Consider the following 24534-nt stretch of genomic DNA (forward strand, 5'->3'; position numbering starts at 1 on the left):
AATCAATCAATCAAGAAAAGAGGGGAAAAAACAAAGTGGTGATGCGTTTATTGAATCTAGAGCATCTCTGCTGTAAGTCAACACATCTGTCATCCCGTCCCTCCTCCCACCAGCCAACCATCTGCCTCCTCAGGCCTCTCCTCCCCCCTCCTGGCAGGAACGTAGCACGCTCCAGCTCATCTCGGTTCTCTCAGGAGGACTGAACCACTGAGGGCGTGGCAGGGTGGAGGGGTGGGGGGTCGTGCTAGCAGGGAGGAGCGCTGCAGTGAAACTGGGAAAGGCTGGCATCTTCCTCCCTCAGTCCTGCCTCAGCGTGGGATGCTCTCTGCAAAGTCCACGGCAGATTTTTCATTTCCTGAAAACAACACCACCAAAAAAACCCCAAAACAAACGGATATACTTCAAGATTATTTGTCCTGGTAAGAGAAGTGCTTTGTTGTTCTTTATTGTGTCAGTTGGAGGTTTTAAATTCTGTCTGGCTTTGATTGTATTCTGATATTTGAATGAAGCCCGTGAGATCTGCATCAGAACTTTTTCCTCTTGGACTCTCAGTTTTATATCTCAGATCTAATCAGAACATGGATCTGTTTCTGATGAGCCGCTGGAAGCTTTTGAAGCATCCGTTCAGCAGGGATTTAGTGCCGACAGCCTTATGTAATCACACAGCAAAGCAAACACTATTCTCATGTTTCAGAAATCCTTTTCATGCTCCATGCCAACTCTGTTTGACTGCAAAGAAACATATTGTTGCTGTTGGCTCGCTGCTGTTTGTGGAGCACAGAAACCAGGGCATCTTTTTCACTGGAAGCAGGATTCCCCAGTTTCATTCTCCATCGATGACCCAGAACCGCTGTTAGAAACTCACAGATTTTAATGGCATCTGCAATTTAAACTCCCAGAAAGTTCACAGAGAATTTAAAATGAGTTCAGATTTATCATAAAAACATCATACAGTAAAACAAGACATCACACAGTAACCAGTTATGAAACAAACCGTAAACATTACATTTGTCAAATGACATCATCAAATGCATCAATCAAATACACATCAAGTATACTGATCAAAGTTCCAGTTATTATTAATCAGAGGGAACTCTAAACAGGCCTTGATTTAAATAAGCTCTGTGTTTTGGCAGTCTTGCAGTTTTCTGTAAGTTTGCTCCATTAGAGGAGAAAAGAAGCTGAATCCTGATTCTCCATCTTTGGTTCTGATTCTGGGGATGCAGAGCAGACCAGCGTGGTTCGACTTACTATATGGCTTAGTTATGAAAAGATAAATACTTTGTGATGCACTAAATATTGTTTATTGTAAGAAATCTTTATCTGTGATAGTTTTACCACAATTTCAAATAAAAAGTCTCCATCTGCATCCACCACCGATCCTGGATGGGACAAATTTGAATCTTTCTTGAATTGCAGTTTGGGGCCACAAAATTAAGTCCAAGAACCATAAATGACCCCAGGCCGCACTTTAGAGACCTCTAGTCTAGATTATATTCATGCATAAACTTAAGCTTGGTATACCTTAATTTACTGAAGCTAACATTAGCGTAGCTTATTCTATTTTTGTTTAGCTTGCATTTAAACCAACAATAACATAGTTTAATTTGTTCTATTTTTTCTTGCCTAAGGTTAGCCCTGCATTATTTATCTTTTATTCGCTTATGATAGCTTAGCATATGCTGCGTTATTATAGCATCCCATATTTTCACTTTCATTTTAAATTTAATTGCCTTTCATATTGTATTAAATTGTACTTCAGCTTGTTTTGGGACACTTTTAGCTTTTCTTAGATTAGTGTTGTGTGGTTTAGTTTATTTCCCTTAGCTTACATTATCCTAGTTAATTGTTTTGATTTGAATTTATTTCACCTTTTCTTGTCTTAATATAGCTTATTTGATCTTCTTCAATATTAACTTCTAGCTAAACATTTCTTTGTTTTTATCCTGCCATTAATTAGCTTGGTGAGCTAATCTGTTGTACTTTAGCTAGTACTAACTTGGTGTGCACCAAGGTAATTGGGAGGGAAGGAGGGAGGAAGAGCTGACATGACTAAGTTTATCCCATTTTAGCTGATTTTAGTCTATTTCGTTTTTCTACATATTAGCCTATCTTCTTTTAGCTTCATTTATCTTATTTTCTTCTGTTTTGGGTTAGCTTGGTGAAGCTCTTTGCTTCTCGGCCAGGTTTAGCCTGCTTTCATCAACAATTAGATGCTCTTCTAAACGAGGTCATGTGAAAAACGTTGAAGAAAATCCATCCTCCGTCCGTTTAAAGCAGCTGCTTTCCTTCTGCTCCACTTTGAAGCAGCAAAGCGCCTTCAGTCCGTGTAGAAAGAAACTCGATGCATTATTAATCTGCTCTAAATGACGGGGCTGATGCTGCTCTCTGCAGCTGCCTCTGCTTCACTGTGCTGTTTCTGGAGCAGGAAACGGGGCCAGGTGTTTTGATGCAGGTGTTACTTTTATCTCCCAGAATGAGACGGCTCTTTTTCTTGATGGTGGAGTGTTTCACCTTCAGTCTGAACCCTGTTTCAGTCCAGATGATGGACTAAAACTCTTCCTTATTGGTATAAAACACTGTTTTGGTGTTGAAGCATTTCCATGTCATACTCTTGTGCAGAGTTATAGCACACCTGTTAGTCCGGTAGACTCGGTTCAATTGGGACCAAATTTGCAACATTTGTTACATTTTCAGCTGCAGCACTTCTCTTTCACACTGCACTGTGTCAAATGAACCAAACTCTTTGAAAAACCTGTTTCCCTCCTCACCTGTTGGGGCGCTGCACCAAAATCCGCTGAAGGAAACGACATGAAAACCTCTGAAGACACTGAACGCAACTTCCTTCTTCACAAAATGTCATCTAATGGAGTGATGTCAGGTTTTACTGACTGTAGGATTTCTCTTTTGTGTTCAGTAAAAGACCACAATGCATTTTTCCCACTAGCGCTAGCCTCGCGTATTTGCTTTGGTTGTATGTACCCAGAATGCCCTGCCTGCACTCCACTTCCTGCTTTTGGAGCAGTTTTCAGTCCACTTGGTGTTCACGTATGCATTCGAACCTGACCAGCGTTCACTTCAACAGAACCGAGACCGAGGTTTGTAGATGGATCAGAGTTCACTCGTTTGGTTCGCATCAGAGTTTGATTCTGCATTCACAACTCCACAAATGAACCGGACTTTCTAGACAAATGAACCAGAGATTGATTGAAGAGAACAGGTCTGGTGTGAATGAATCCTAAAGACTTTGTTCCCTACACCGTACTCCTTCTCCCTTCAGGTTGGACTGTATCTGTCTCTCACGTTGTTGCAGAGGATTTTTCATCCTTTCTTCCTTCCAGTATTGATTCAGTTCTTTGAGGTTTGCAGGCATTTGTTTCTGCACATGCCTGCAGAAACAAATTTGGATTATTATCCAAATGTCCCACAGCAGCACTTCAGTCAGGCTGAGGTTTGGACTTTGACTTGATTCTGTTGTTTTTCAGCCAATCTGCTGTGTTTGGGATCCCTGTCCTGTTGATGACCCAGTAGGGCCACGCTTCAGCTGTCAGGCAGATGGCCTCACATTTGACTCCAGAATTAAACAGCATTATGCCGTTGATCACAAAGCCGTCCTGAACTGTAAGGGCTAACGATTGTGGCGTATAAAGCACAGACAGTAGGAATTGTTCAACCGTCTGATCTCAGCAAAATTTTACGCTACCACCCCGTCTCTTGTTTATTAACCGCTGAATGTAATGAACCAAGGACCTGCATGAGGATCATGTGGGGTTTCCCCTGTGGAAATCCCTAATGTCTTAAACAAATGTGAGTTTACTTTGTACTTTTTAACCTATATTCAAGAATTATTTACTTATAAAAGCTCCTATATCTTGCTGTAAGTTAGGTTCATCTTAATTCAAGTGTACTGAGATATTTGGAGTAGAAACTGGGCATAAATACTTGGTAAGATTTTGTGTTTTTGCAGTATCTCTTCAGTGAACATCCTTAAATATGTTTGGTGGGATTTGCAGACTGGAAGCTGATTTCTTTTGTTTGCTTTCCTACTTTTTTCATGTTTAATCTTATTTCTGTTTTTGCTTTTGATCAGTTCTTCTTGGTAGTTTAATTATTTACGTGTTAGATCATGTTTATTTCCTGTGTTTAGTTATTCTTTGTCACGGTTGGATTCATGTTAAGATGCATTCACACCCTCTTCAGTTCACTTTAATTTGTTTGACTACAAAATCTGATTTGAGGAGATGTGAAACATATAATTAAGAGTGCATCTAAAATCAATATTATGTGTACCGCCTACAACTCTAAGCCAAACAAATTAAAAGTTGTGTTTGCTGGGGAAAATAAAACTTAAATGATTTTTGTAAGCGATATTGCAATGTTACAGACCCCTTAACTCGTCAATATTTGATCAGCAGAACTCGACTGCTAATTTTCCTGGATCATGTAGATCTAAGAAATTAATTAATTGTTAATTCCTGAAGCTATTAGCAATAAAATGGCAAATCATGCATTTTTCTTGAGAAACAGTCTGACTGAAACTCTGTTCAGTCCTGTGATGCATTCAGGATGAATAAGTCTTTTAATTTCCTGCTGAACAACCTGTGGCCGTGTCACTGTTATCAGATGGTTTCACTGCATTTACAGACTTTCTTTATCTCCATCTGCCTCATTTGTTTGTTTACTTCTGTTCTGTGATGCTTTTTATGAATTTAATATTATGACAATATTCGTCCTCCTTTGGTTCATCTTCTCCTTGTTTGATTATTGATTATTGAAGCTTTCAGCCATAGACACATATTTGTTTTTGTAAGCCTCATGGTTTGCAAAAATAATATCCAAATCCTCATTATTGTCACTTTTAACTGTAATAAGTTTTCTAAGACCTGAAATTTATTAAGTAATTAACACTTAAAATTATATAATGAATTCTGTATTTGTGAATTAGATTAAAACCAACCAGAGCAGGTAAATAATTAAGAATTAAAATTCAACCCTATGCATATTAAGACATATTTTTGTTTGCCTTCAAGCAAACAAGTAGCACACCTCAAAAAGTTTGACCAAGTATTGATCTAGTTTCGAGTTCAAATATATTTGATTACTTTAAATAGGACAAAACTAACTTACAAGTAACTTTTCAGCAAGAAATAGCTTGTGTTAAGTAAAAAATGTCTTAATATTGATGAAAAAGTATCAGTTCCACTGGCAGATTATTTCACTTATTACACTGGAAAAATGTCTTGTTATAAATGATATAATCTGCTAGTGGAGCCAGTACTTTATTTATTCAATATTAAGAAATTTCTGATTTAAAACAAACTCCTATATTGTGTTGAAAAGTTACTTAGAAGTTTGTTTCGTCTTTCAAGTATAGTAAAATATTTGGACCAGAAAATAGACAAAAATGCTTGGTTGTGATGTATGAAAAAATGACAAACATCGGCCGATACCGATGTTCTATTCCTAATCTGAGGAACAGAACCGGATTATGGAGGTAAACCCCGAGGGCAACACCCCGTTGAATTAACCCAACAAACCTCGGTGGGCGGATAAACAGTGCTGGTTTGTGAGGAACAAAGTGCCGCAGTAACTGCAGCAGTTCTGACCACTAATGGTGCTCTGCTGTTGACCTAATGGCATAACGCTGTTTGATCACCAGCAGCAGAAAAGAAACCGCAGAAGCTTATTGTTCTTATGTTCATCTGTTATATGGGCGATGAGTGAAGTGGAAAACTGCTCAGTGTATCATCTTAACACTCAGCCTGGAAAACATTTGATTTATTCTGTGCGTTTACTGAAGAACAGCAGCCTCAGAGTTTGATGTAATCTGATATTGCTTCCAGATAATGTGAAACAAAATATCCCATATAAACATCCCATTTCATTAAATTGAGGTGAGAAGGAAATTTACTATAACATGGTTTGAGCCTTATGTTGTTTCCACTGAGATACACTGTTTTGTATCATTCCTGGCCTTTTAGTTGTAGGTCTATTAAGCAATAATAATATGTATGTACAGTTATAGTGGAGCTACACATCCACTGAATATGAAGAGAAGTGGAACAGGGTGTAGGGACACTGTAAAAAGAAAAGGAGGAGTAAATTTCCACCAAAAAAACTGGAAAACTTGAGAAAAGTCTGAGAAATTTTCCAGAAAAAATTTTAAAATGTTGGACTTTTGAAACTCAGAAATGTCTTTTTTTTGTTTGTTTTAGAAAATTTCAGAGCTTCAAACATTTCAGATTTTCTAGCAGATTTTTTGACTTTTCAAACTCAGACATTTTCTTGAAAAAAATGGAAATTTAGATTTTTATTTTTATTAATCTTAAAATTTCTGAGTACTTTTCCCAAATTGATCTTTTGCTTTAGGCACTGCTGTTAAGGGGAAATTAACTAATGCGTATTTTTCTGTTTCCAGGGTCAAACTAATGAAGACTCCAGATTGGATTTTTGATTTTCCTCCCACAATACATGACTGCAGCGACTTTGACTTTCTACTTTCAACCAAATAATAAAACAAGCAAATGATGAGAGATCTCTATAGGATTTAGTTTTTGGTCACCAAACAGTGCAAACAAGTGTTATAACACACGTCCATTGTGTTATCTTTCTGCTAGAAGAGACAGGAAACTCGCCTTTTAGTTCCCCCATTATTAAATGCTGATATAGCTGAAATGGCGGACCATTACCAGAACAACGTGTACCACCAGGGAGGCGGGGACAGCTATGGGACTTACGGAGAAGGCGGCGGTCCTGACGGCTACGGCTACCAGGCGGATTATCCTCCTCAGGAAGAGGACGCAGCGAGCGACGTGACGGAGGGACACGACGATGAAGATCAGATGTACGAAGGAGAATACCAGGGGATTCCACATCCTGATGAGGTGAAGGCCGCACAGAGAGCCGCACGGTGAGGCATTACTCCTCTCTGTAAAGATACAGTGTAAAACAAATTTATAAAACACATATTAAAACTATCGGCATGTCGTGACAGTATGTTATGAGTAGGCCTGTTGAAATAAGAAATAAATAAATTAGTCCAATGATAAATTGGAACAAATTCGATAATTTCCATTTACATGATTTACTGTTAATGATCTTTTCTCTCTTTCTACCAAAAACTGGTTGATAAAAGTCTATTTGGTTTTAATAATTCATTTGTTGTTTCAGTTGTTTTGTTTATTTATTTTGTATATTTTAAATGTCTTCCAGCTCCAGTGTTAAATGCCCATTAGAATTTAACGTTGGTCTTTGAGAATGTGTTCTTGCATTATTGTACCATTACTTTATTGAAAATGGTTTCAAAACAACAATATTATCGTTTATTGTGAAAACTTGTGGGACAATTTATAGTCCAGCAAAATTTGTTATTGTAACTTTGAGGCAGATAATCTGTGAAGAGATCGATATTCTCCACTTCCTCCTTGAGCTGCTCCCGACCAGGAACAGCCAATCAGAGACAAGAGGAGGGTCTTAGTGCTGTCAATCAACCTCATAATGGCATAGAAACATCTACCATTACAGGAAAACATGGCCTAAATAAATGAAAAGTCATTTAGTTTACAAACTAAATATTTAGTTAATAAGCTAAATATTTTGCTTCAAACTAAATAGCCGGTTCTGTTGTGATGAACCAGATGCAGCATAGCAGATGGAAAGAGGAAGGTGTGAGGCAAATGTACTCGAGGGTGATTGACAGCACTAAGATGCTCCTCCTGGCTCTTATTGGTTGTTTCTGACTGAGCGGTGTATTTCAGCATTTAGTACTGGGAGCTTATGGGACTTTTTCACATATTGTAGATATTTGTTGTCTTATTGGTGACAATAAACATGCAACAAACATATTTTTTATTAAGTTTTAAAATATGTTTGCCAGCATCTGGAATTGAGATGAAGATGAGGATGAGGCAGAGTAACTGCATTGTTTATGGAATCAGTGCTTCAGGACAACAGAGAACTACCGGTGCACCGGTTGAAGTTTTCTGGCTGATCACTAATTTCTGATCTTTAAAAAGCCTGACCTGCTACTTGGCCGATACGGATGTTTCTGGTCTGAAATGTTGCTAAATATCACAAGAAAGTCGCTGAGTTGGAAACAGAGGAGCGACTATTGGTAACTTCAGATGATCTGGCGGTCCGGTCTGTCAGTCAAACGTCTCTCACTGCAAAGCAGAAGAGGACAGTGGCTGATTTTTAGAGGTTGGCTAAGGTCAGGAGATAAGATCGGCTTCATGTAAGTATCAGCCGATCACAGATCACAGAACAATAAGAAAACCCTTAAAGAGAATCTGAAAAATAAGGCCAAAATGTTAAACACCCAGACGATACAGAGCACATCTTACTAGAGCTTTCTGAGATAATACAGTGGGTCATGAGGTTATTCTCAGATTCCATCGTATTAACAATAGAGTCCAAATGTTTTCTGCGTAGGGAGAAGTCCAGAGAAGGCGGCAGCGCTGCGTCTGAGCTAGAGGAGTTATCGGAGCAGTATGAGGACATCATGCAGGACTGCGGCCACGGGAAGTTCCAGTGGATGCTCTTCATGGTGCTGGGTCTGGCTCTCATGGCCGACGGAGTCGAATGCTACGTGGTGGCGTTCGCTCTGCCGTCAGCCGAGAAGGACCTTTGTCTGTCCAATGCGGAGAAAGGGATGCTGGGTAAGAGCTGACATCATAAATACCACTGAACTGATTTACTGGCAGCTACTCTTTTCTGTTTAAATTGCGTTTTGTGAGTGAAAGAACGACATCCTGACGCCTCTCTGAGTCTCTGTGATGATTTTCCAGTCACAGGCTGTGATTTAGTTCCTGAACAGGTTTTAATTAAACTGGAGGACATTTTCCTCTTTTGTTCTTAGATTCTGGAGCCGCTTTACGCTCTTCATTTATTTATATTTTATTACATGCTCAAAGGATCCGTATCCAACCTCGATGTTTGAGTATTTCAGTGTTTTATGTCTTTGTGGTGTTTTATTTGATTTCACTTGGAAACTTATACATAAAGGTAAGATTAGCAGCAGTAATGTGAGTTATTTAGCCTGTCATAAGAGGAAAAATAGGTATTTGTTTTCATTATGCTGTTAACGCATAATGTTTGTTTGTAAGCTGAATATTTAGCTTGCTAATTAAATATTTATTTTGAAACTGTGACATTTGTAAATTCATGAATAACGTGGTGAAATAAAGACTTAAAATAAACTCCAATTTTTATCTCTTCTCACAGGCCAACTAATGGCATTTATTGCTGTTCATTTTTGATTGTCTGACTTTACAAATGGCTCCCCTTATAAAGGTGCTGAGTCACAGAACCTTGTTTTGGACCCAGAACTCTCTGGATTCCTTCTGGGATTCTGATCTCAGTAGAAACTGGAAAACAGGATTTTTTATTTCTCCTGAAGTCGTTAACTAGCAAACATTTCCAAGAGGAAGTTGACTGAGGGGTGAATGATCTGAGAGTCAGAAGTCGTCCTTCATATGGAGCTTAATTTGCTTTACTGACACAAACACAAACAAATATACTTGAAAAATGTGAGCAGATGTAATAAAGTCTGAAAACAGAGTGACTCTGATGTGATTGATGCCCTGAAAGCTTTTCAGAGGGAGCTGTTAACTTTCTCCTGCAGCTTAATTAGCTAATGAGCAGCAGTGACTCAGCTGGATGGATGGTGCAGAAAAAGAAATGCAGCAGTCGTCTTGGACTGCTCATCCTGCTCACTGACAGAGTTTTATTTAATGCTGCTGTGGTGAGTCTGAGCATCGTCCATCCATGGTAATCGTTTCAATTATTTAAAAAAAGGCAATAATTGGCAGTGAATAATGTTGACCCACTCTTCTTTGGAGAATTATTCAAGAGGGTTTTGAATAAATTTAAGTTCAGAGTCCTTTATTTTGCAGAGTAATGTTACTATAACTTACTATTTTATTGTATTTATATGCCAATAATTAAACTTCAGTCTTATTATGGGTGACTTTGTGATTCCTCTGAGTACTAACCTTTCAGTACTCAGAGTCCTTGCTGATGAGCCATAAAGGACTTACATCCTTTTAAATTTTGGAGATTACAAGTGTAGCAATATGGTTAATGCCTGGATATCAATATTTTATCAATATTATGCAAAATTCACATTTTGCTTGTTTTTATACTTCCATTTAAGTCTCAACTAAAAACATCCGGCTGTTTTTTGGGGTGTCTGGAAAAATGGGCCATTTAAAATAACCTGATTGTTAAGTTATATTTGACGAGTACTGTGCCGTAACCTAGCAACTGTAGCGGAGTTCTGCCCGTTACCTAGCAACCTCAGCTGAGCTTCAGCACATTTGGTCAGCTGGTTTTACCGCTGTATGTGCTGAACAATGGCTGCTGGAAAAGAGAAGTGTTTTGTTGTTGACTCACCATCCAGAAACCACTTGCTGCATTCTTGTTAAATGTGCAGAAGGCTCCACTTCTGCTTTTCAAAGACGTATGGTTGTATAATTTTGCGTTTGTTTGCAGCCATTTTCACATGCGACTGTAAATGTTGAGTTGGGGGGCAGCAGCTCATTTGGATTTAAAGTGACAAGACGGCCTAAAACATCCAGTCAGAACTGATCAGACTGAAATCTGATTATCAAAGAACAGGTTTTGTGTAGGACATAAACCTATCTGAACCTGCTCATGAAAGCACAATAGGTCACCTTTGAAACACTTTCTCTGTGCCAGTTTGCTACAATAAAAGTCAAATTTATCATTTGACTTTTATTGTATGTCTTTCTTTAGAAAGACATTTTATTCCCAGCATCTTCTCCAAACAACAACTCGGAGTTAAGTCTTGCCCCTTCCTCCTCCTCCTCATCATCCTCCTCTTCATCCATCAGATAGGAACCCTGCAGCGATCAAACTCTGTTCTGAAACTCTGATCTCCTTCTTGCTGGTCTGTCCCATGCCTCCTCCGTCCGCCCACCTTGCAGCGCTTCGATTCAGAGCCGATTCCACCTCCTTCTGTGTTTCTGCTCTGACTCAGCAGCGGACCGATCGATGCTGACCTTGAAAGGAGTCGTGCAGAGTCTCCTAAAAAACAAATACATAAAGAACGGGGTTTCATAACCTGGGATCCGCGCGCTGAGTCACAGCGTCTGCTGCCCCCTGTTGCACCACCATCTGGCGAAACGCCGTCCACCAGCTGGTTTCTGGCATCGATCGGGTTTATTCTTGGCAGGCAGGTCTGGAGATTTCAGAAAGAGCTGAGCGAGCAAACGTGACTCAGACCTGATGGGTCGAATCAGCCTGACCGTCTGACGAGATGAATAATGGTATTGAACCGGGTCGAGTTCATTTGTCAGAGCACTTTGTTTTTAACGAGAGAGGGACTTTTTTATGCAAGTCAGAGTATTACTACTTCAACATATTTTTACTCGAGTAAAAGTAAAAACTAGCCATCCAACAAATGACTCCAGTAAGAGTGAGAAAGTATTTGGTAAATTATCAATCATTTAATGTTTAAAAATTACAAAATCAGACAGATTAAAATATAAAGTTAAGTGGAAATTTAGGTATTTCAAGGATGAAAATGACAATAAGTAACAAATTCAGGCAAAATAACATTTTTCCAAATCAGTTTCTTGGTAGAAACTGCAGGTGTGAGTTTGGTGAGATTTTGGTTAAAACATGTTTATTTTTCATTCAGTGGGTAAAAAAATCCAGAAAGTAAGAGAAGAAATACTTCATAATAAAATTACTAATACAGTAAAATTTTCCTAAACTCCTGTTAGTTTATTTAGCCACCCAGAACAAAACTCAAACATGGAGAACCAACATTTAGTTTTATGTCTCTCTAATCCAGAACAAACCTAAGATCCAGAGAAACCTGTATTAGTTTATAAATTATTGATTACTTATTCTTATTAACCAATATTTACTTTAGTTTTTTGTCTTTCTTCTGGTTTTGTTTGTATCTCCTTCTAATTCATGTACAGCACTTTGAACTGCCTTGTTGATGAAAATGTGCCATCTGTGTACATTACCTTACCTAAAAGTTTTTTTTCTTTCAAAAAACTTACTCAAGTAAATGTAATTGAGTAAATGTAACTAGTTATTACCCTACAGAGTTATTTCAGGCTGGTTTTTCTGAGGCAGTTTGATGCAAAGCAGCAGTTTCTGCACCAGATGATCAGACATAAAACAAAAATAACTACATTTAATGTGTGTGTTTCCGTGCAGGTCTGGTGGTCTTTCTGAGCATGATGGTCGGCGCGTTCCTCTGGGGCGGTCTGGCTGACAAAACGGGCCGTCGGCGCTGCCTGATTTTAGCTTTGGGCATAAACTGCATCTTTGCCTTCCTGTCATCGTTTGCTGGCAGCTACGGCTTCTTCCTCTTCTTCAGGCTGCTGTCTGGCATTGGGTAACTAAGCCATCATTCTGTTAAGTTTAATGTCTCTGTCAACTTTAAGAGCTTTTTTAAGGCTCTTGTTTATTTTTTAAGCCTATTTAAAATGGATCTCCTAAAACATCCACACAGAGCCTATTACATATCTGAGTCTGTTACTCCTGTATTTGAAGAAGACGTATCATTTTAGTGTTTCCATTTTTGTCTCTTCTACTTCTGAAAACAGCCAAACGCTTAAAAAACCACCCAGAGCTTTTATGGCAATAAGTTAATGTTTTCTGGTGTCTGGAAAATGAGCTGTTTCAAAAACCTTCTGAAAGAAACATCACAAGTTAGAAGCCACTACCTGTTACCTAGCAACCCCAGTGGAGCTCAGCCTGTTTCCTAGCAACCGCAGTGGAGCTCAGCCTTTTTCCTAGCAACCCAAGGGTAGCTCAGCCCGTTACCTAGCAACCCCAGGGGAGCTCAGCCCGTTACCTAGCAACTCGAGGGGAGCTCAGCCCGTTACCTAGCAACCCCAGGGGAGTTCCATCCATTGGTAACATAGTTACTTGATAATACTAGAAAATGGCACTATTAGCCTGAAAAATACGTAATACTGCCCCTTTAAGAATATATTTTATCTTTTTTCTGTAGACACACTGCAAAAACACAAAATTTTACCAAGTATTTTTGGTCTAGTTTATTGTGCTAATAACTTTGTACACTTCAAATAAGATAAAACTAACTCATAAGTAATTTTTCAGGAGATGTTTAGAGTTAATAATTCCTTAATATTGGTTTAAACGTTTTTGCTCCATTGACGGGTGGAAAAAATGTTTTGTCAATTAAATAATCTGCCAATGTAACTAGAACTTTTTCATAAATATTCAAGAATTATTGTCCTAAAGGAAGCTTCTATATATTGCTGAAAAAGTTACTTTTAAGTTAGTCTTGTCTAATTTCAACTGTACTAAGATATTTGCACTTGAAACTAGACAAAAATACTTGAGTTTTTGCAGTACATAGTTGATAAAGATACAAAAGTGAAAGAATTTTCTGTTCTTTTGTGAAAGCAGCGAGAGCCGAGCTTCGTGCATGCAGCTGCAGCCGAGTCGGTGTTGGATTGCAGTGACGCAGCAGAGTTGCTCTCAGAATAACTGCGATCCGCTGGGACTGAAAAACAAGGTCACAAACTGAGCTGAACAGTAAAAACCGTCTGCAGAGCCACTGAGGCATGCACAGTTTGCCTGATGAATCTGACAGATAACATAAGGTTCTGACACAGAAGAGTCAGAAACACATCTTTAAAATATCTTGGATAAATAAAATATCTTAAAGAAAACAATTGCAGCATCTTCACCTTGAATTTGTCTTTTCTTTTTACATCTAACTTGATTTATACCTATTTTTTTCTTCCTGTTTTCTTTCCTGCTATCTGTTTTACCAGTACTGCGTTTCTCTTGTTAAATCCCGTTCCTGATTGTATTTTATTTCCTGTGTTTTCTGTTGACGCTGTCAGCATCGGCGGCACGGTGCCCATCGTCTACTCGTACTTCTCCGAGTTCCTGCAGATGGATAAGAGAGGGGAGCATCTGTCCTGGCTGTGCATGTTCTGGATGTTCGGTGGGATTTACGCCTCATTCACCGCCTGGGGAGTCATCCCGAGATACGGTACGAATCCATGCTTAAGACTTTATGATAAGATGACTTACTCTGCTATTTTTAAATTATCTGTATTGTATTGCAAAACAAAACTCTTACCAAGTATTTTCCGTCTCACTTCTATCTCAATATACTTGAAGTAAGACAAAACTAACCCTGTTGTCGTCTTTGTCATTTCTGCCAGTAGTAACATCCGGTTCTTGACGATCATACCATGTGATGGTGAAAACGTGTTTCCTTTGCAGTTTTGTAAAATACACCTGAAAAACAACTGCAGAAACTAAGAAACTAGACCAGAAATACTTGGAAACAGTTTGTGTTTTTGCAGTGTAGAGCAGAAGAGAGGTGTTCTCTGATTGGCTGTCATCATCGTCATCATCATCATCGTTGTGTGTTTGAACAGGTTGGGGGTTCAGTATGGGCACAGAGCTCCAGTTCCACAGCTGGCGGGTCTTCGTCATCATTGCAGCTCTTCCGGCCGTCACGTCTCTGGTTGGACTCACCTTCATGCCGGAGAGTCCCCGCTTCCTGCTGGAGGTGAGACCCCGCGGCTGCACCTGCTGGGAGCTCATTATGTATACAACTTTACTGCAGCTGCTGCCTTTGGGCAGCTTTGATGGATGTTGCTTTAATAGGAGCTGCATCAGAACTCTCATATTTTTTAATGGATGTTTCTGTGGATTCTGTGAAGTTTCTGCTGGGTTTTAATGTCATTTCCTCCACAGTTCACAGAGTTTGCTCTTTTCTGTTTGCTTTTATACCTGCAGACGTTTGCTGTTGACACCAATCACTATGTTTTGACACTCAGACATTTTTTAGATTAATCTCAGAAATTTTTTTGAAAAAACATGGACTTTTTTTTTCCAAAAGTAAAAAATGTTGGACATTTGAAACTTAGAAATTTCTAACTCTTTCTCTGAAAATTTACACATTTTTTAAACATAAAATAAATAATATTTTTATTTACTTATTTATTTATTTTGGAAAAAATGTATCCCTGCATTTTTTTTTCTTTTTACAATGGCCATAATACATCATCGTAATAAACAGCCTGAACCCAAAAAACATTCAGAACCAGTACCGTTTCATCAATATTAAGAAATTATTGGCTTAAAACAAGCTCTTCTATCATCCTGAAAATTTACTTGTAAGTTAGTTTTATTTCAAGTGTACTAAGATATTTACACTGGAAATTAGACAAAAAAAATTTTGTAAGATTTTGTGTTTTTGAAGTGTGTTGTAAAAATTTAAAAGAATCCACTCAGATTTTTGATATAATAATTTGTCTGTATTGAAGTTTGGTGGATTAAATCCCAAAATCTTCCTGATATACTGTGTGTGTGTGTGTGCGTGTGTGTGTGTGTGTGTGTGTGTGTGTTGAGCAGCATGCCAAACACGACGAGGCGTGGATGATCCTGAAGCAGGTTCATGACACCAACTGGAGAGCCAAAGGGAAACCGGAAAAAGTCTTCACTGTGAGTTCATGAAAATCATCACAGAAAATCACAAGCAGGCGCAGAAACAGATAATCAGGAGATTGTTTTACAGATATTAGGAACCACAAAATATAGCTGCTTTTAAAGCAAAGCTCATGTTTTCGACTCTAAATAGATTCATGCACAGTCCTGCTGTCCCAGTTCTTACCTGGTTCGGCGAAGAGCAGCTCGCCTTTCCTGACACGTTCCTACGTCAACATGATGTATTTTTAGGATTTAGATGCTTTTTTCTTCTGGCTTAAAAAGAAAAAGGTGCATTTTCTGTGTTTGTGTTTGAGTGGATCTGCACATGCAGGTGAAGCTAATGAGAGCTTTGAACATGCATTTTCTATTCAGTATTTATGGTACAGTTTCATTTTCTTTCTTTCTTTCAATTAGAATTTTAGAAAATCTGACAAAATTAGTATTTTTTTATTTAACTGTACAGTAAAATTATTTTTTAAACATGTTTAACTTGACAAATCATCCATGGTAATAAATAGTAAAACATTCTTATGATGCTTGTTTCACAAAAAGTTGTTTTACTGCATAAAAGACAGTTTTTGCATTATTAAAATAGACTTTAAACCAGTTTAATTCTGGTTTGAGGCTCCAGTGAATCCATTGCTTTTCTCCTGTTTGCCAGGTGACTCACATTAAGGCGCCCAAGATGGCCGAAGACGAACTCATTGAGATCCAGAGCGGCACTGGAACGCCGGTGCAGCGCTGGGCCGTTCGCTCGCTTACACTGTGCAAACTGGTACGCCAGGAACACAAACTGGTTCAGACTGGTCTGGTTTCAACTGACTTCACAGGACAAGGAAAATAGACTTGATTAGATACTAATTGCAGTAATCCTGGCTTCTTTTTTTTTCTCAGAATCAGAATTGTTTACATTTTTCTTGCACTTTGAGGGAAATCTAGTCTTAAAACTCAAATCCTCCAAATCTCCCTGACAGGCTTTCAGTGTGGATAAAGTGCAGGTCTACAAATCCTAAGACAAGGAAGAAACTGCAAAATGTCAAGCGTCTGCATTGAAAGTGCACACATGTCGAACTTGAAGCGTCTTTTGACGCACGTAACGCTTTTGGTGTGAACCCACCATAAAGTCAGAATTCTGATAATTGGTCATAATATCTTATTGTTTTGTAGCCCTGATCCTCTTATGCACATTCTAGTCCTTCAGGTGGATAAATGTACATAAAAATTTGATTGTTTTGCCTGATTTTAAATGGGACAAACTGGATGAAAGCTTCAGACCTTTGCTGTGTTTTTTCTTCCTTCTGGTATTTGGCTGTGTTCACACCTGACGAGCATCCAGGTGGAGTAAAGGTGAGGTGAACAGGCTGCTGTGTGTTTGCTGCAGGTGCTGAGGAACATGGCGTCCCTGCTGTCTGCAGAGCTGCGGTTTGCCACTCTCTTCATGGCCACCATCTGGTTCTGCATGGCCTTCAGGTGAGTTCAACGCTCATCGTCCAGCCTGACTGCAGCTTACTTTACAAATGAGCACAAAACTTTATGATGTTCTGCTGATGTTGAAAAAACACAATTTTGCAGTTGCTGCATTTTGATTAAGGAATTAAAACAATTACAATCACATGTGAATAAATTTGTTCACAATAAGTAATTAAAAATCGTGCTATGCCATCATCCTCCTCCCACTTCCTGTCGTCTTCTTTGTCATTTCTGCCAGTAGTAACATCTGGTTGTTGATCACATGGCTCATGTGAAGCGAAAAAAGTTTTTCCATTGCAGTTTTATGAAATAAACTAATTTCAATACAGCTGAAAAAACACTTTTTATTGACAAAACGTTTTTTTTCACTAAGCAAATAATTTTTCTTAATTTAAGTTGCACATTTATGAAGAAAGGAAAAGCATCTAGGCTATGAACACAGAAAAATAATTCTGTTCTCCTTTCGTTTATCTCCAAGTTTTCCAAAAATAAATTAAATTTGTGTTGTTTTAAATCGCATGCGGCCGTCTCTGCTGTGTTTTATCCAGTTATTACGGCCTGTCTGTGTGGTTCCCCGACATGATCAAACACCTGCAGTACGAGGAGTATGAGACCAAGGTGAAGGTGAGCAGCTTATCCTAATAGAAAACTGGTTTACTTGTATTCTTCACATGTTTTCATTATCTCCTGACCAAATGACCCAAAATCTGAGTAAATCACAGAATCCTGCAGCAGCTTTCAGGTTTACTTTGAATATGAATTATATAACTACGGTGGCCCTGAAGTGCAAACCGCATCAACAAAAGATCTTAATAAATGACAGCAGGCTGTAAAACCAATGAGTTACGACATTCACTGAACGTACTGCATGCACAAATACATGATAAAACCAAACACGATAAATATCATAAACCTAACAGAGAACAGATGTTTAGTTTACAGAAGCTTCTTGGTGGGAAGAGGAAGTTCCTGCTGCAGTGAAGACCTAAAATATAAACTTGTTTTAAAGAAACCTCTGCACAGACTGATGTTGTTTTCTTTCAGACGTTCCACAGAGAACGAGTGGTGGACGTCAGATTCGACTTTCCCTTGAAGAACCAGATCCACAAAGAGGGAGAATACAAACGGGACACGTAAGTCAGAGGCAGAGAGGAAGTCCTTCATTTGGTTTTATGTCTCCCTTCAGAGCTGCACTTTTTATTTAAGAATAAAATGAAATATTGTGTGTTCAGTTTACTTTTTATTTAGCAGCTAAAAACAACAGTGTTTGACATTTACGTTTTGTGGCCCCTATAGTTCTGTACACTTGGCATTTTTTGGCCCCCATGCCAAAAGTTTGTACACCCCTGACTTATATTATTGGATTAATTCATGTCTGCAAGAATATTTTTCAGTTTTTCAGGTGAACTGCTGAACTTTTGTTTGGTAAAAAGAAAAGTAGTTTAAACATTTTTATTCCAGGTTGTAATGTTAAGATGTCGCGTTAATGCGAGGTCAGTTTCAGAGTGTTAAATGGGTTTTCCTTGAAAAAGTCTGAGAAACACTGGTGTACAGAGATGATGTGATTAAATGCTGGTTAAGGTTAGGAACACATGGATTAATCAGTTACTAATTGAGTGGAAGTCAGATTATCCTGTGATAATTTACGCTGTTTTTGACACGTCGTCGCCTCGGTTGACTGGGAAAAGTTTCATATCTAAAATGTCTTGAAAGCAAATTTCAGTCTGTTGTTTCTGCTCTGTTTTTGCTTCCTGTTTGATTTGAAACATTCATGACTCATTCATATTTTTACAGTGAACTTTGACCTTTGCTGTAATGTTTGTTTGGACCAAAGGATCAGAGACTTTGCAGATATACAGTACGTACCACTGCTGTATATCATGAAACTTCTATGCTTCCAGCAGAATGCCACAGACCGAATGGGCCCTTTACTGGGATTACAGCAGAACTTCCAGTAACCCACCATTCCGAGCCCAACATGCTGCTGGAACATGAGACATGTTGGCGTTTCCACGCTGGGCCCGTTCGTTCATTCTGCAGCAATAGAAGTGGATGGTGGCCTTTCTCAACCTGCGTTACGCTCTCCACTCGTGTTCTTTGGGATTCATAAAACGCTACTTACTGTAGTTAAGACTATTTTTTATTATGTTTAGGAGCAAAAAAGGTAAAAATAAAGACGTACATCTTTATTTTTTATTGTTTCTTGACTTTACAATCGTTGCTAAAAGGGCCAGTTATTTTACAACAGAGTATTATGACTATGCTAAGAAAATAAAAAGAATAAAATTCCAAGACTAAAGTAATAAAATTACAAGAATAAGATCATAATATTACGAGGATAAACTTCTAAGAGTATAAAGACATAATATTTTGAGAATAACATCACAATAATATGAAAATAAAGTCATAATATTATACAAAAATAAAGTCTGGTACTATTACAAAAACAAAGTGATAATACTTCGACTTTCTTCTCAAAATATTATGACTTTATTCTCATATTATTTTAGCTTTATTTGTGTTTTTATTCTCGTGATATGACTTTATTCTTGGAATTTTATTACTTTATTTTTATTTGATTTTTTCTTAGTATTGCCCTAATACTGTCATATTTTTAAATGAGAAATTGAATATCTAAAATATGAAGTAAGATAATCCAGATCTGACTTTTACTAATGTTTCCTGATCTGTTGGGTGATTTGAGTGTGTAAGGAAAAGAAATGAGGAATTCAGTATTTCAGAACCTTTTTTGATTTGTCAGCCTTGCTTAAGACGACAGCCGCTAAATCTCTCATATGTTGGATTAGCTAATCTCATGTTGGTGGAGCTAATTTTTTTGTTTTTCTCTTTAGCTTTTAACATTTATTGCACTTAATTGTTCTGGCTAAATACTGAAGCACTGATTTACTTCATTGTGTTGCAAACTTTCAGCTGAGTGAAGTTTGACGTCTGCGTTGAAGTTTTGTAGTTAGATGTTTATATTCTTGCTCTTATTTTGAAGAGGGTGACGTTCTGTTTCCTTAAACAACAAAACTCTTCCACTCTGGCTCCCGAAGGCTTTGTTTCTCCTGAGATCCCAAAAGCAGGAGTCGGAGCTGTGCACTGAGAAAGGCCCTGTGTCTGTCTGCTGCTGTGTGTCCCATCCCATCCTCATAGGTTCATCGGCATCGAGATGAAATCAGTGAGGTTCGAAGACTCCCTGTTCGATAACTGCACCTTTGAGGACATCCGGTCCACGAACACGGTGTTCGAGAACTGCACCATCCTCTCCACCGTCTTCTACAACACAGGTGGGTCAGCGGCTGGTTGGAGGTGGAGCTGCTCGCTGCTGAGGAATATTTACCAGGTTCTTCTTAGATCCAATTAATGAATATACTCTCTCCATATTGAACTCTATAAATATAGTAGAATATATTCTAGATAGTGTCAGGCTGAGTTCTTTGAGTTGTGATTTATCCGTAAGTTATATAGATGTTTTCATTTAGAGTCTAATTAAATGGACACATTTCTGATAAATAAAGATGTGCCGTTTGTGAAGTTAAGAGAGGCAGAAATTCAGAGCAATAATTTGGTTTATTTATATTTCACCTGTAATAACAGAAGAAGTGGGAGCTCATTTTCAAACTGATATTTTCACCATGTTATTCATTTAATTATAAATGTCACAGTTTCAAACTAAATATTTAATTATCAAACTAATTACTTAGCTTCAAGCAAAACAAATAATTTGCAAGCTGCATGTTTTATTTGAAGCTTAAATATTTAACTCAAAACTAATTATTTAATTTCAAACTAAATATTTTGCTCTAAACTAAATATTTAGTAAGCAAACAAGTTAAATATTTTGGTAAAAACTAATTGTTTATGTAGCAACTTAATATTTAGTTAGAAACTAGAAATTTAGCTGCAAACTAATTATCTAGTCAGCAAGCAAGATATTTAACATGAGGCTAAATATTTTTGCCAAAACTTAATTATTTGGTTAGCAAGCCAAATATTTAGCCTCAATCTAAAGCTAAATATTTAGTTTGAAGCTGACTGTTTAGCTTCAAACTAAATCTGTAAATAGGAACTTGAATGATCTGCAAACTAGTTGTAAACAATAAACCTTATTTACGTCTCACTTTAATGTTGTTTCTTATTTAATAGAAACACCACAATTGAGAAATTGTTTTTTATACATTAGTGGAATATAGACAAAGATTCATAAACATTTGTAATGAAGACGTAGCTACTAAGAGGCTGAGTTTGTTCCCCTGAACCTCCTTCCTCTCTGCAGACCTGTGGGAGGAGAAGTTCATCGACTGCCGGATGGAGAACACCACTTTCGAGCACAACAAACATGGCTGCCACCTGGATTCAGTGGAGGAGAACGACGTGTTAATCTACCTGGTCAGCTTCCTGGGCAGCCTGGCCGTGCTGCCGGGCAACATCATCTCTGCGCTGTTCGTGGAGAAGATCGGCCGGGTCAAGATCATAGGTGACGCCAGAAATCCACCGGATTATCACTGAGGGTTCACAGATTACAGCTCTGTTAACCTCTGACCTCCTCAGGTGGCTCCATGCTCATTTCTGCCGGATGCTCCTTCTTCCTGTTCCTGAGCTTCAGCCAATCAGCAATCATCGCCTTGCAGTGCATGTTCTGCGCCGTCAGCGCCGCTGCGTGGAACGGGATCGAGGTGGTGACCGTGGAGCTCTACCCGACTTCGAAAAGGTAACTTCTTCTCTACATCTGAAGTATCGTAAAGCTAAAATACGTAACTTTTATAACAAATCTGTTTTTACTTATTTATTAAAACATCATAATGTTATGAGACAATCTGGGAAAAGATTGATCTCCTCCACCTTCTCCATGAGTTTCTATTGCCATCTGAAGAAATGCACAAAAGCAACCAATGAGAGCCAGAAGTCGAGTCTTAGCGTTGTCAATCAACCTCATGTACTCGCTGCTAAATGTGCTAATGGCAGAGAAACAACTTATCGTTACAGGAAAACAGTTTATTCGCCGTTGTCAGTGGCTATGCTCCTGACAACGTTAAATATATTTTGTGGCTGTTATTTAGCTTACAAACTAAATATTTAGTTAGTTAGTTAAATATCATGTCGTTAGGAGACAGATCATCTGTGAAAAGAGCAATCTCCTCCTCCATCTCCTCCCTGAGTTACAGAAAAAATGCACCAAAATAACCAATCAGAGCCAGGAGGAGGGTTTTAGCGCAGTAAATCACTTCATGTAGTCGCTGCTAAATGTGCTAATGGCGGTAAGAGTAGAAATACTTCATAGTAAAATTACTGAAGTAAAAGTAAAAACATACAGCGTAGGAAATAGTCCTGAAAGTAATTTTTTCAAAAAGGTTACTAAGTAAATGTAACTAGTTACTACCCAACTCTGACTGCAGTTCAGTGTTTTCGGTGTCGTTCTCTGGCAGTGCTACAGCGCCACCGATTGGCCCGACAGATTTACTGCACCATTTCTGTCTTGTAGATGCACATTTCTTCTTAATTGTTTATAAAAACACGCTTGTTTCCATGTGAACGGGGCCTACGAGTCCTGCTGACCATCAGACTTGGTCCTGCAGCAGCTCGTATCGACCCGGTTGTGTTTCTGTCGCAGGGCGACGGCGTTCGGCGTGCTGAACGCGCTCTGTAAGCTGGCCGCCATCCTCGGCAGCTCCATCTTCGCCAGCTTCGTGGGGATCACCAAGGCCATCCCCATCCTCCTGTCCTTCGCCGCCCTGGTGTGCGGCGGCCTGGTGGCCCTCAAGCTGCCCGACACGAGGCAGAAAATCCTGCAGTGATTTCCGCCGCGGCGTCCGGAGGCAGGAGAGGCAAATCTGCTTCACGTCGGAAGCTGTCGGACTTCATGTTGCTCTCTGCAGAAGGCGAGAACAGAAACACCTCAGCTGTTCAGGTCCAACACCAAGCGCTCGTTTCTTCATGTGAACCACATCCATCTGTACAGAGTGGAGGAAGGAGGAGTTTTTTGTTTTCAGCTCAGTCCATCACCAGGCGGTGGAGCTACTGATGACTGATCATGACTCGATCCATCCTCTACTTCCTGTCTGTCAGCAGCAGCTCCATGCATGAGGAGGAACTTCGCCTTCCAGCAGTTTCACAAACTTCCTGTTTGTATGAAGGATGCTTAAGTTTTCAACCCCTGAAGTTCAAAAGCTGCAGTTTCTAAAATCTAATTTACTCTAAAATCTGCCAACAGAGTAACTGTAAAATACTCCAGAAATTGCAGAAATATTTGAAATTAATTTCCAAAATTTTCTAGAAAAAAAACTTGGAAATATTTGAGCTTGAAAAATAAAAACAATTGCTAAAAAAAAAGCAGTTATTTAAAATAACCTCAAAAATTTGCTAGAAAACTTGAAAATTTCTGAGTTTCAAAAGTAGATTTTTTTTCTTTCTTTCACTTTTGGAGCTCAGAAATGTCCAGGGTTTTCTAGAAATTATCTGAGATAACTGTCAGATACATTGATTATGTTTTGAAAACCAGAATAAAAAATGGGTAAATAAAAGTAAAACATCTTCCAGGAGGAGTGATTCCAGATCTTTTATTCCAGAACATCGCTTACCAACCAGCTGGATTTAATCGTTTTTAATTAGAGTTTTAGTGATTTTTCTCAAATTATAAGGTTAATTTTAAAGTATTAATATCAAATTGAGCTGCTGCATCTTACAGATGGATTTTAACTCTCATCCCATGAAACTAACCGGAACTTCTGATCAAACAGCTGTTTTTCCGTGCCAGAGTCCAGCTGTGTGTCTTCCTGTCCCGTGTGTCCTGCATGAGAACCTCCGTCCTGACTGCTGGAACTTCTCAGAAAGACAAACCTATCTGTGTGTAACTTTTAACAGTTTCTGTGTGCTCGGAGTTTATTTTGTTTTCACCGTCTTGCTTGTTTTTTTCTTCTGATTTCTACTGTCGTGCGTTGCCGCCATCTTTGTTTTTGGAATCGATCTGAATGTGGTTACAGTGCCATCTAGTGGACAAAATAGACAATCACATCCAGGACTGAGACATTTCTTTCATTTTTTTTTTAAATCAAAGTTTTCCATCGGCCTGTTACTTGTTTTTTGTGTCTTTTTGGGGGGGTTGACTCTGTGGCACACGTTTGTTGTTTTATTTATCTTGTTCGGTTCTGGTTGTGTAGGTGGCTGCATGTCTGTCTGGTGTTTTCTCTTGGCTCTGCGTTTTCACCATAATGTGTAAGTGTAACGTGGTCTGAATCTGAACTGTGTTTTTACTCAATAAAAAGGAGAGATGAGCACTGGGACACCAAACCACAACCCGGATCTCTTATTTTTGTTGTTCCTGATTCAGAACATAGGTTAGTCCGATGAAAAACTACGTAAAAGGTCGGCAATGTCCCGCTATTGTCGAAGAAACACAGTTTCGCAATTTCGGTCTTTACATTAAGTAAGAAACGCAATCACACGTGAATAAGTTCGTTCACTCGATTAGTCATTAAAAACACGCCCAACTACTTCCTGTTGTCTTCTTCTTCGTGGTTTTTCAAAAGTAATTGGTTGTTGATCATGTGACTCGCGTGATGCGAAAAAAGTGTTTCCGTCACAATTTTGGAAATAAAC

The 24534-nt window shown here is 38.6% G+C and overlaps 1 protein-coding gene across 1 annotated transcript; it reads left to right on the top strand.

Moving 5' to 3' along the window:
• Positions 1 to 160: 160 nt before the first annotated feature.
• Positions 161 to 23212, top strand: LOC106935356 (synaptic vesicle glycoprotein 2B-like). The gene is made up of 15 exons (XM_015015791.1): positions 161 to 419; positions 6419 to 6910; positions 8431 to 8657; positions 12196 to 12376; positions 13863 to 14014; positions 14409 to 14542; positions 15391 to 15480; positions 16127 to 16240; positions 16847 to 16935; positions 17484 to 17559; positions 17980 to 18068; positions 20092 to 20225; positions 21215 to 21415; positions 21490 to 21649; positions 22550 to 23212. The coding sequence occupies exons 2-15, from the start codon at positions 6675 to 6677 to the stop codon at positions 22731 to 22733; spliced, it is 2067 nt and encodes a 688-aa protein (XP_014871277.1). The 5' UTR covers positions 161 to 419; positions 6419 to 6674; the 3' UTR covers positions 22734 to 23212.
• Positions 23213 to 24534: the final 1322 nt, after the last annotated feature.

The sequence above is a fragment of the Poecilia latipinna genome, unplaced genomic scaffold, assembly GCF_001443285.1.
Source record: "Poecilia latipinna isolate Pla-1442-1.1 unplaced genomic scaffold, P_latipinna-1.0 Scaffold1952, whole genome shotgun sequence".
NCBI classification, from domain to species: Eukaryota; Metazoa; Chordata; class Actinopteri; order Cyprinodontiformes; family Poeciliidae; genus Poecilia; species Poecilia latipinna.